General features: G+C 35.8%; 1 protein-coding gene across 1 annotated transcript; it reads right to left on the minus strand.

Moving 5' to 3' along the window:
* Positions 1-1079: 1079 nt before the first annotated feature.
* LOC118048882 (uncharacterized) lies at positions 1080-4425 on the minus strand. The gene is made up of 14 exons (XM_035058731.2): positions 4283-4425; positions 3994-4096; positions 3785-3880; positions 3643-3698; positions 3446-3569; positions 3191-3253; positions 3008-3067; positions 2780-2941; positions 2582-2655; positions 2407-2500; positions 2131-2267; positions 1948-2028; positions 1734-1839; positions 1080-1609 (listed from the first exon to the last, which is right to left on the minus strand). Exons 1-14 carry the CDS (start codon positions 4423-4425, stop codon positions 1526-1528), a joined length of 1383 nt encoding a protein of 460 aa, XP_034914622.2. The 3' UTR covers positions 1080-1525.
* Positions 4426-12864: the final 8439 nt, after the last annotated feature.

The raw sequence follows: 12864 nt of genomic DNA on the forward strand, positions 1-12864 counted from the left end.
GAATTAATTTTTTTAATGCAAATTCTGAGTGATTTATCCAAACTTAAAGACCAAATAAAGAAGGGACGAGTTTAGCATCATGAAGACTCCTAATTAATCTAAGAATCTTGACGATTTCGGCCATGAAGGGGAAGGATAAAGAGAGCAAAAAAAAGTTTAAAAAGGGTTTGAAAAACATTTCTTTCTTCTCTGCTTTTGTCAATCTTCCAGAAAACATGAGTTAAACTTCTGCACTCGGTTCAAGGGGGTACATACCATCTTTAGCACATGGGTCCCAAAAATGAGTAGCAACAACTTTGTTATCTTTATCGATGCACATATAAAATATATATGGTATTATCCTATTATTGCCGAATCAAATGTATTTTCTATATTTCAACGTTTCCAACTACTTGTTGAGCGTCACTTTTCTCATAAAATTAAATCCGTTCAAACTGATTGGGGTGGTGAATATCACAAGTTAAACAGTTTCTTTCAAGCTATTGGTATTCATCACAGGTTAATTTGTCCTCATACACAGGGGCGGAGCAAGGAAAAAAAATTAGGGGGGGCCAAATTATAATTTAGGAGGGCCAAGAAAAAATTTCAGTTATTTTTATTAAATTTATAAATATTTACAAAGGGAGGGGCATTTCTTTACAGGGGCCGGGGGCCCTGCCAGCCCCCCCTCATTATATTATTAAAACATGTCTTACCCTCTTAGGACAATGTAGTGCCCCATTATGATTTTGAAATTATTTGTTTGAATCATCAGTATATCTTATTAATTGCATGCTAACTCTTGTCCTCCAAAATCAATCTCTTTTTGAATGTTTGTTTAATGGTACTCCTGATTATGATTTTCTACATACTTTTAGGTGTCTCTATTTTTTTTTTTTACGTCCATATATACCATGCTCATAAGTTGGATTTCCATTCATTTCATATTCGAGTCCATGACTCTTGATTAGAATGTGATTTTTTACCTTATCTTTCACCGTTTGGGTTTTTGGTTAAAATCCTCAATTAGAAACTTCAATTACACAGGTCTGATCTTTTTAAAAATCTTGAATGCATGTGAAGGTAGCGGTGGAGGAAAATATATCATTCATTAGCATGCTACATAACATGGTAAATCTTTCTAATCATTAATTAGTTACTTGTCCTATGAAACAATTCATTAGGAGTTATATCTAGAACAAGATATGTTTACTACAAGGCGTAAGACACAATCTTTTATTCGAAGTCAAGATATTTGCAGTTACATGCTCTGAGGCCTCACCACCCTTAACGCCTCGCAGCAAATCATCTGACTTGACAATACATATTGGCAAGGCATCATAGAGATACTTGTTCATCGTTTTCTTCCAGATCATTGTCTTTGGAGGCCTTGTATTTTGAAGGCTTTTGCCCGCAATTCTGTGCTCTTCTTGCCAATACATAGTGGCTGAGCTTAAAAAGAGTTGAAGGTTTTATTATTTTTTAAAAATTGCTTTATAAATGTATAGATGATTGTCCCGATACAATTTGAGGTGGTTTATATATATCAGAGAAGGTGTCGATATGCCGATGGAAAACCTTTGTATGGATCACCTAATACTCCGACATTGCCAGGACGTGAAAATACAATCTGCATTATCATATAAGCTCGAATATTAACATGGAAGTAGAGCATCTTTAAATTCCATATATATTTTTTTATTGATTCTAATGTTGTAGTCAAAGGAAATGAATAAATGCAAACCTGCAATTACCTGATAATTCAAAAGGGTACACGACTTGAAACCAGAAGCGCCGTAGTCAAAATAATACTCCCATGTCCTGGTAAACTTTTCATCGAATCCCATGGCAAGAATTTTGCTAAGAAAAATAATGAGAAAAGTTAGAAATGCTTTCCTTTGTGGGGTTATAGATGATGATGATGATGATGATCTGCAAAGAAGATAAAAATCAAATGATTATATCTACCTCTTGTTTTCCAAGAAATAGTTTTTCCAGCACCTTAACGTAAGATCGTAATGACTCCCTATGTTTTCCACATGCTCCACACTGCACAAACAAAACTTACATTAGGATTACAGAATAGTCTAGACAAACTAAAAATTAATTAGAAGAAAGCTTCAAAGTACTGTGTAACAAAGCAACTCATACGAGAATCTTGATGCTACACCCATGGCTGATGTTATCCTACTCAATGAGGGCAAACATCCACCGGGAAAAATATATTCCTTGATAAAATCAGAACTTCGCCTGTACTCATCATAACGCTCATCTGCTATGGATGTAGACTGAGGAAAAAAACAACCATTTTTACTATTTTGCAATTAGTAGAAAGTTAAAAGAGTTATCTGGGCTAAATGTTGAAAATGTGGTAATGAAGCACAACGCTATCAGACAATGACAGGTTCCTTCCCTTATTTCTCATACCTGTAGAACAAGAAGCCCATCTTCTGCCAATGCTGATTCGCAGCTGCTAAAAAAATCCTCCATGTATTCATGACCCACATGCTCTATCATTTCACTAGGAAAACAGATGAAAATTTTTGACATCAATAGACAGAGGTTACTAATTGTATTTATATCTAGTAAAGATGCATCTTACCAAGATACGATTCTATCGTATTTATAGCCTTTAGGCAATTCACGATAATCACAGAGGAGAAGTCTAATATTAACCTGGTAAAAAGAACAGGTTATTAGCTTCAACTTCAAGATATTTGTCTTAAGAAAATCAGTCTGAACAACAATTCAGACACAAGTAGATGCTATATATATATATCAATTATCATCCCATAGATACCTGCAGACCAGCTTCCTTGACTTTCATTTCTGCATATTTCAGTTGTTCCACAGATAGAGTGAGACCCGTGTATTTGCATCCTGTTTGTTTGACAACTTCGATAGCAAAAGTTCCCCAGCCACAACCAATGTCAAGAATTTCATGCTTCTTATCGATTCTTGCCTATATTGGTTACAATTTGTTAAGAATCTGGTGAAACAGTTAAGAGATTGTATATTACAGACTCACTTTTTCAATCAGAGTAGAGATTTTCCTCAACTGAGCTGTATTTAAGTCTTCATCTTCAGTCTAGAATGTAACATCGCACGCAAATAAAATAATCAAAAGCTAAGCCATGGCACATAGTGGATGAGATTCCTGCTTTGCATCAAATAAAATAAAATAAAAGCATTGGAATGTTGGGTTTCTGACCTTAAATATTGCACACGAGTACGCCATTGTTTCTCCCAGGAATAGAGAAAAAACCTCGGTACTCTAAAAGAACGAAATGAAAAGGAAGATGTAAGCCTCAATGAAAGATCCTTCACTAACATCAGAATTCTGAACATGGCACTAGCTAGTACATGCAAATACATGCTAATATATTGCTACAATTTCCACACAATCTATTTTCCCTACAGCGTGGACGTTATTAAACCAAAGAATTAACAAGCTATGATCCCATACCAGGTCATAATGACGAGAGATGTTCCTGCGAGCTTGTGTAAGAGTATTTTGCCTCAGAACATGCTGAAGGAAAAACTTTGCGGAAGCAATACCTGCTGTAAATAACGATGGTGTCCACCAACCCCTGTACTCAACCACAGATGAATGTTAGATGATCCGATAGGATCAAAGGAATAAAAAGAAGCAAAATCACATACCTTTTCTTATTCGCCTTGGAGATAGATTTGTTTGCATCTCTGTTCGCAATCAGAACCTAAAATTTATTTTTTTAAAGAAAATTATTGATATTAAAACCGAAATGAAAAGCACTATCTATTACAACAGCATTATATATCTCACCATGATAAGATGTAGAAGACCTTGGTCTTTGTCAGCAAAAGAAAATTCTCCATCAATATAAGCATCTGCGAGGCCTATGTCTGCCCGCGTCGTTACCTGACAACGTTTTCTAATCATTGTAATGAAATGTTGAGAATTTCGTGCATTGCAACAATATTGTTGCTTATAATCTTAGCTGAGAGAAAAGGAGACCCGCAAGCAGAACGTACCTTCCAGTAAAACTGAGGACTGTGAACTTTGAGAACAACTTCTAGAGAACATTTTTTACCAGTTCCCTCGAAGGTGAAAGTTGCACCCCCGTCCTCCTCTAAGCTGTGACAGCACAATCCAAATCAAATGACATTAAATTCGAGTTAGTTCCCTCGAAGGTAAAAAGTATCATTAAAATAGACAAAAAAAACGCCTTAGTTTAATTGGTATCGTTGCATTTCTAATTTCTTGCCAATTATATTTATTCATTTTCGAAACACTTGTAAACGAAAAAAAAAGTGCACTTACATTAAACGGTCAGCGGAGATATGACTTTCAAGAAATTTAGTAACAAAAAGACGAGCCCAAGCTTCTAACCGAGAAGGTGCCATTTGTTTTCCATGGATCAGAGCAGCAAGAGTCTCTACAGCGGAACAATTTGCAGCGGCCATTGATGCTACAGGACTGCAAGAGAATTAAACCTCGAGCTTTATATGATCTACAAATCAACTTGTTGAGTCGCAGCAAGAAAAAAGGCAGCAAGCTAAAGAGAAACAGATTAGATAACGAAGAGGAAAGAAACATGCACAAAGAATGATAGAAGGATTTACATGGTTCTGAATGCTACAAGATAGCAATGATATTTTACTACGGAGTATAAATTATAAATGACTCAATCTCTCTACTTGGGATATCCCAGGAGAACATCCAAAAATATACTCTAACTCTCGTATACTAAGAATCTATAAAAGAGCTTGTTCTATACTTCTCACTAGTGTTTCTCTCTCTAACGTCTTTCTAAAACTTGATGATTAAAACAAGCAAATGAATGCCTATTTATACTGAAGCTTTAGGGATTTAAGTTTGCAATTAAGCAATCTTCAAAGGATGCAAAAATAATTATCCAATTAACACAAAAAATTCAGCCGAATTATGCCACCATCCAACTGCTATTGCATACTTACCTGCTAAGTGAGTGTATTCGTATATTTTGGTATTGCAATTTTTTCATGAAGAAAAGATTGTATTATTGGTGAAAAAAAATAGTATGGCTCTTAATCAATATGTCATGCCAGGAATTTTTTCTGCCCTGGATTATTAAATAAATATATAAATTTTTTTTAAGATTAATTATTAACTCATGTACATGAATTTTTAAAGTTAACATTAAAGTTTTAATTCAAATACACTACCTAAACTATTAAAAAAAAATTGAAAGTATAGAAAATTGAAGTGAAAATAAAAATAAACTCATTATTAAAATTACATCCTTCGATATTTTATGAAATATAATTTATCTATAATCAAATCCGAATCGATATTGTAACAACCCCTCAACTGAGATAAAATAATAATCTCATATCAATTGGAAAACAAAGTAATTAAATTTTTTTCCTTCTCTTAATTCCTACTTCCTTCACTTGATTCTTTCATATATTAGTGTTTTATAAGTTAGATTTTGTAAGTTTACAAGGTTATTCTCACTTCTTTTTTTTATTTGTTTTTATATTTTCCCCTTACTTTTCTCTCTTTCTCTCTTGCCTTTTCTTTTATTTCTTTTTCTATTATGCTTATGCCCAGTCAACAACATATAAAAGGAAGGAAGAGTTGATTTGTTTTATTTTTTAATGGCAAATAATCATTTTACCCTTAATGAGTCGTTTTGCTTTTATTTAACGGTCTTTTTTTTTATTAGCACTACTAAGCTTTGTTTATTTTAAAATTTTAACCAAATTTTATTCAATATATTTTAAGATCCCTCGTAAAATTTTAATTCAATCCGATGGTCGCATTAAAAATTATACCAAATAATATAAAACTGGTCAAATTGTGTTTTTTCATCAAATTTCTGAATCTCTAAAATTTTTGAAATTTTAACCCAAGAGTTCGCCAAAGAAGAACACCGGTTACGAAAGCAAAGGATATTCATTGCAAAGGCAAGGCAACAATAGATATAGCAAATGCCTTACCTTAGGCAGTATCTCAATGAAGTTAAGACTTATATGCCAATAGTTTTAAAAAATGATGTTAAAGCATCATATTAGAAGGTCCACGTAAATTTTCAGAATATTTTGATAACTCAATTAAGAATTATGAATTTGTTTTTACATAAAACTAGTCAAAAAATATTGATAAAATCTTAACTTGGATTATAGCTCACCGAAGCCTTTAAAATCCCTCCGCCCTTGACTTCTCATTGATTAAACAAAGTATAAATACAAAACCAAGAGTGGTTGAAGATTCTAAAAACTAGGAAGATTACAACCAATCCTATATTTATGAATGATAGTTATATAGCTAAATACATTTGAATACATTTAAATAAAACAAGCTAATAAGAAAGAGTACTAAGTTACGCAATTGATTATCTCTTTTATGCCTCCTCAGGATGTCCAATCCTGTGTTTGTGCATGAGAATTCAACTTTTGCTTTCTAGTTAAGCCATTAATTAATACCTCTAGAATTAATTACTTGATTGCGACTCTACATATGGCCGCTATGGTGGTGTGGTAGTTATACTTTTAACATCCAAATATAGTATCGAGTTAATATACTTTTAATTACTTGATTGCGACTATATATATATATATATATATATATATATATATTGTTGTAATCATTACACTTACTCATGTATCTATCATAATAGGATTCTAATATAGGATGTTGTAATCATTACAGTTACTGCAGTGTTCTACTGCCTCTATATAAATAGGAAGGTTGGCTAAGGCACAACCTAACACATTCCATTATTCTCAACTTGGTATCAGAGCCACAAAACCCTAAAATAAATTAAACCTACTTTTCTCACAACCTCCCAACCTCCCTTCTTCAATGGAACAGCCACCACATACATCTTCAAATTCTGCAGCCCAGCAGTCCAGCTTTCTTCTTCTCCGATAGTGCAGCCATCTTCTCTTGCAGCGCCTCCTCTGCTTTCCTCTACTGCATCACTGTCTGGATTCTCCTCTGTCATGTCTGGTGAACGCCTCCTCTTACAGCCCACGTCTGCTGCCTCTACTGCCGCAAACATTATCTCCCTTTCTCACACTCATCAAGTCATCTCCCTCAAATTAACAAACACCAATTATTTATATTGGCGTATGCAAATGCTGCCTTATCTCCTAGGCCAAGGAGTTTTTGGTTTTGTTGATGGCTCCAACACATGTCCATCAACACATGTTCTTGCCCATGATGGTATCTCTCTTCAGGTAAATCCGCTTTTTCAAACATGGAAACAACAGGACCAACTCATTCTAAGTGCTCTTCTTTCCTCCCTATCTATGGAAGTTTTGCATCTTGTTGTTGGTTGTCAAAGTTCTTGTTCAGCTTGGGGCACTCTTAAGCGAGCTCTCGCTTCCACCTCCAACTCTCGTATTATGCAACTTCACGGCTCTCTTCAGGATCTTCGACAGGGTGATGAATCAGTAACTCAATTTATGTAAAAAGCGAAGGCCTTATTTGATGAATTGGCCGCTGCTGGTCAGCCAGTTTCACTTAAAGATTTCAATTTATATGTGTTTCGTGGTCTTCGGGGAGAGTTTAAAGACTTAGTTACCAGTCTTATTACCAAGGCTGGACGTTTATCATATGCAGATCTTCACAGCCATCTCCTCACACATGAATTTCTTCACAAATCTTCTGCTGCCATACATGCGCCTCTGCTGCCCACACCCAGCATTCCATCTTCTGCTCTTGTTGCACAGCGCCAAACTTTTGCCAATTATGGCCGCAGCAGGGGCCGCTTCAACGGTGGCTGGCGTTCCAACCAATCCAACAGCAGAGGCAACTGATTTGCTAGCTCTAGACCTGATCACCGCAGCTTCCAAAACTCCTCCTTCGGTGACAATAGGCAAGGCTCTTGGCAGCACAATAGGGGGCAGAATCCACGTTGCCAACTATGTCAGAATTTCGGCCATACAGCTCCCCATTGCCCTTGATTCCAGCAACGAGGTTATGGCCAACAACCTACTGCCAACTTGGTGCAACACAATCTCTCCTCAACCGGTTCTGTTGATTGGTTTCCAGATACCGGTGCCAATCAACACGTCACACCTGATCTTGCCACCTTGATCGCTTCAAAACCGTATCTTGGTAATGATAATTTGCATGTTGGTGATGGTAAGGGCCTTCCTATATCTCATCTTAGTCATACAAAAATATATACACCACATCGTTCTTTCACCTTATCTAATGTTCTTCATGTTCCTTCAATCACAAAACCTTTGCTCTCTGTTCAGAAATTTTGTCTTGATAATAATGTTTATTTTGAATTTCACTCTCATGTGTTTTATGTCAAGGATTTCAACACCCATAAAGTCCTTCTCTCAGGTCAGAGTAAAGATGGTTTGTATGCCTTGACCAAGTCTTCCGTCATGTCAGTTCCTCAAGCCTATTGGTCTCCCTGCACTTCTGCCTCTGCCGATTTATGGCATCGTCGACTAGGTCATCCTACTTCATGTATCTTTCAATTGTTAATTTTGAAAAATAAGATCATTTGTAACAACAAACGTCTTCATTTTTAATGTCAAAGTTGTCTTTTAGGAAAATCATCGCGTTTGTCTTTAGGACCTACGGGTCACAAAACTTCTACTCCACTTGAATTAATTTTTAGTGATGTATGGGGCCCTGCTCCTATTTTTTCTTCAGATCTTCAATTGGTCTCCTCTCCTCATGGTCTTGAGGCACTTTCTAGTCCCTCATCTGCTTCGCCCTCCCTAGCCAGCACTCCTGTAGCTTCAGTCTCTCCCTCTAGCCCCTCCTCTGCTGACAGTCCTGTGCTTGAGGCTGTTTCTTTATCATCCTTTCCCGCTAGTCTACAACTTATGGTTGATTTGTCTTCTTATCAGCTGCCACAGGTCTCCTCGCTACAACTGTCTTCCCCTGTGTCTCCACCAGCACACAGCAGACATCCTATGACTCTTAGACCGCGGCAGCCGAAGACAGCTAATCTGGTTGCTTCTGCTGCCGCTACTTCTACCTCCACACGGGTACTGTATTCTCCCTCTTCTGAGCCTTTTGCATTCTCTGATGCTGGCCAGTATGCAGTTTGGCATAATGTTATGTGTGATGAGATCGCCGCTTTACGCGAAAATCGCACTTCGTCTTTGGTTCCATTTCATCCTTCGATGAACGTTGTTGGCAGTAGATGGGTATATCGGATCAAACATCGTGTTGATGGTAGTATTGAGCGCTACAAAGCGCGCCTTGTTGCTAGAGGTTTTACCCAGCAGGAAGGTATTGATTATTCTGAAACCTTCAGTCCAGTTATTAAGCAGGCCACTGTCCGATTGGTTTTCTCTATCGCTATTTCGCGAAATTGGAAGATTCATCAGCTTGATATTCATAATGCCTTCCTCAATGGTGTTCTTACTGAAGAGGTCTACATGAAACAACCTCCAGGTTTCGTTGACTTTTCTCTTCCATCTCATGTGTGCAGATTGCACAAATCATTGTATGGTTTGAAACAGGCACCGAGAGCATGGTACACTCATCTAAGTGATTTTTTGCTCTCCATCAGTTTCCGAGCTTCCAAGGTTGACACCTCCCTATTTATCTTATCTGATGGTACTAATATCTTTCATCTCCTGGTGTATGTTGATGATATTCTGCTCACGGGTAGCAACTCTGCTATGCTCCATCACCTTATACAATTACTCAGCTCTGAGTTCAAGCTTCGTAACTTAGGTGCTGCTCACTACTTTCTGGGTATTGAAGTTCAATCTACCAGTATGGGTTTAATGCTGCGTCAACATAAATATATTCTTGACATCATCACCTGAGCTGGTATGACTTCCTGCAAACCAGTTGATACTCCAGTCTCCCCTTCGAAAGTCATTTTATTACCGGATCATTCATTCTCTGATCCTACACAATTTCGTCAAATCGTGGGTGCTCTTCAATATCTTACCTTCATCCGTCCAGATATATGCTTTGCTGTTAACAAAGTCTGTCAGTTTATGCATGCTCCTACAGATTCTCATTGGGCCGCTGTCAAACGTATTTTACGCTATCTTAAAGGTACGACATCTTATGGTTTCCATATCACTCGAGGCTCCTCTTTTACTCTACATGGCTTTACAGATGCAGATTGGGCTGGTAGGATTGATGATCGCAAGTCTACGAGCGACTATCTTGTCTTTTTTGGTCAGACGCCAATTTCTTGGAAATCCGGCAAGCAACGCATTGTTGCTCGCTCTTCTACTGAGGCTGAGTATAAAGCCCTTGATGATGGTACCGCTGAAGTCATTTGGCTTCAATACTTGTTAACAGATTTGCAGGTTCCCTTAGTCTCTGCCCCTACCATTTGGTGTGATAATCTTGGTGCTACCTATCTCTCAGCAAATCCTATCTTCCATGCTCGTACTAAGCATGTTGAAGTGGATTATCACTTTGTCCGTGAACGTGTTGCCAAGAAAGAAATTCAGATTTGTTTTGTTCCCTCTCGGGATCAACTTGCCGATGTCTTCACTAAACCGCTTCCTGTTGCATCCTTTACTGCTTTTCGATTCAAGCTTCAGGTTGATCCCCCACCCTCAGCTTGAGGGGGCATATTATAGAATAGGATTCTAATATAGGATGTTGTAACCATTACAGTTACTCATGTATCTATCTGAATAGGATTCTAATATAGGATGTTGTAATCATTACAGTTACTGCAGTGTTCTACTGCCTCTATATAAATAGGAAGGTTGGCTAAGGCACAACCTAACACATTCCATTATTCTCAAACTTATATATATATATAGGAATTAATAATTTCATTGATATGAAATATAGTCTAAGCATGCACAAGTCAGAGGTATGAGATTCTGGCAGAAACTTAAGATATGGTATCGAGTTGTCGATTCACGCTGTACGTCATTTTTGCCCTCAAAGATTTATCAATGCTTCACTTACTCTTCGAGATAAACAAAAAAAGGTTACGTTAGGATAATTTATACTTGATTTAATTTTAAATTTTAAATTAATAAAAAATTAGATTGAGAGTTTTGGGCCAACCCACAATAATAGTGCCGGAAATAAACTAATCAAATACAAGATCAACAAATAAAAACAAAATTCTTTATTTGAAAATAGAATCAAAGTTGTATCCTGAAACTTTTGTGCTACGCAGGAAAAGCCAAAGGCAAGATTCTCACATATTCCAGTTATTTGTAATAAAACTTATTGCAGGAGCCTTATCGTTATCTGACTTCGCGATGAACTTTGAAAAAAATATAGATATCCAGCCTATTATTCTTTTAGAGGAAATATGTAGTTTAAAGAATCATTTGTTACTATAAACCCGAATTAATCAATAAAAATTTTATAGTATATGACTGATTATGCTAAAAAAAACATGTTATCACTCTTAAAATGTTCTACTTGAAGTAGGCTATATTACTAGTTTTATCTTCAATTGTGAAGGGTCTATTATGTTATACTATTTATAATTGACTTATAATATTCATGACTCTAGAATTAATGAGTATTCAATTAAAAATACTTTCAATTATGGTGTTGATACTATTTATAATTGACTTATAATATTCATGACTCTAGAATTAATGAGTATTCAATTAAAAATACTTTCAATTATGGTGTTGATAAGTATTATATTAAGAGAACGTTTATATTCCTAATTGATTTGGATGTCAATGAATATTAAGGTTCAAAGTTAATTCAAATTACAATGCTAATAGTCTTAACTCTAGCATTAATGAATATTGAAAGTATTCTTAGCTTTGGCATTGTAGAATACACATAATCTAGCATTAGTGAATATTAAAATAATATTTTCAATTAAGAAATTGATGGATATTAATCCAAGTGGGTATTTTCAACTCGGGTATTTTTAACTCGGGTATTGTGAATACAAATTGAAAAGATTATTTTGAAAATAAAAAACTTTTATTTTTGTTGAAAATTTAAAAACTATGTTTTTATTTTTTTAATGTTTAGGGTGTTGGCTCACTATAAGTCCATTCGCCTCAAACATAAGCATCAAACATTTGATGGTTTCATTATCTTGAAAATTTGTCCTTGTGGACATAATAAACTTGTTACTATTTTTTTTTTTTTGTGACAATGCTAGCTAAAATATGTAAAAATACTATTTTGGATTTTTTTTTTTTTTAGTGAAGAGCAAAATAAAGGTTTTAGAATATTACTAGTCATTTAACTCGTGATTTACTGTGGATTGACTAATGTTTTTGAAAAAAAAAAATATGCAAGCTTTTCAAATGCATTTTTTTTACAAAGAAGATATTTGTTGGAGGATTGCCTCCCACTCTAAATGAAGATGGATTTCGTCAGTATTTAGAAGCCTTTGGCTTTGTTACTGATGTAGTAATAACGGATGACCAGAGCACCCAGCGACCTCGTGGATTTGGCTTTATTTCTTTTGACAACGAAGATGCAGTTGACCGGGTACTGTTACAGAGAACGTTCCATGATTTGAACGGTAAGCATGTTGAAGTAAAACGGGCTCTTCCTAAGGAGGCCAATCCTGGTGGGGGTGACCGCTCCATGGGTGGCAGTTACCAGAACTATGGTGCATCTGGTAGCAACACAAGCTCATATGATGGTCGAATGGAGAGGTATATGCAGCCTCAAGGTACTGTCGGTGGTTTTCCTCCTTATGGCTCATCTGGCTATAGCACAGCTGGATATGGATGTGGTCCTGCCAATCAAACTTTTGTATTTCGTTCAATTTGAGGGAACAAAGTTGCAATCATCGAGTGTTAAAATAATTAAAATCAAATATAAAAAAAAAAAATAAAATTCTGAATAATCTATATATTATGAGTTTATTGGCTTAACATAAATACAAATAAAGTATTAGGTTAAACTGAAAGTATTATTATACCATTAATAAATAAGACTAGATAAATATTATTTAACAAAAA

Source organism: Populus alba, chromosome 10 (genome assembly GCF_005239225.2).
Source record: "Populus alba chromosome 10, ASM523922v2, whole genome shotgun sequence".
Classification (NCBI taxonomy): domain Eukaryota; kingdom Viridiplantae; phylum Streptophyta; class Magnoliopsida; order Malpighiales; family Salicaceae; genus Populus; species Populus alba.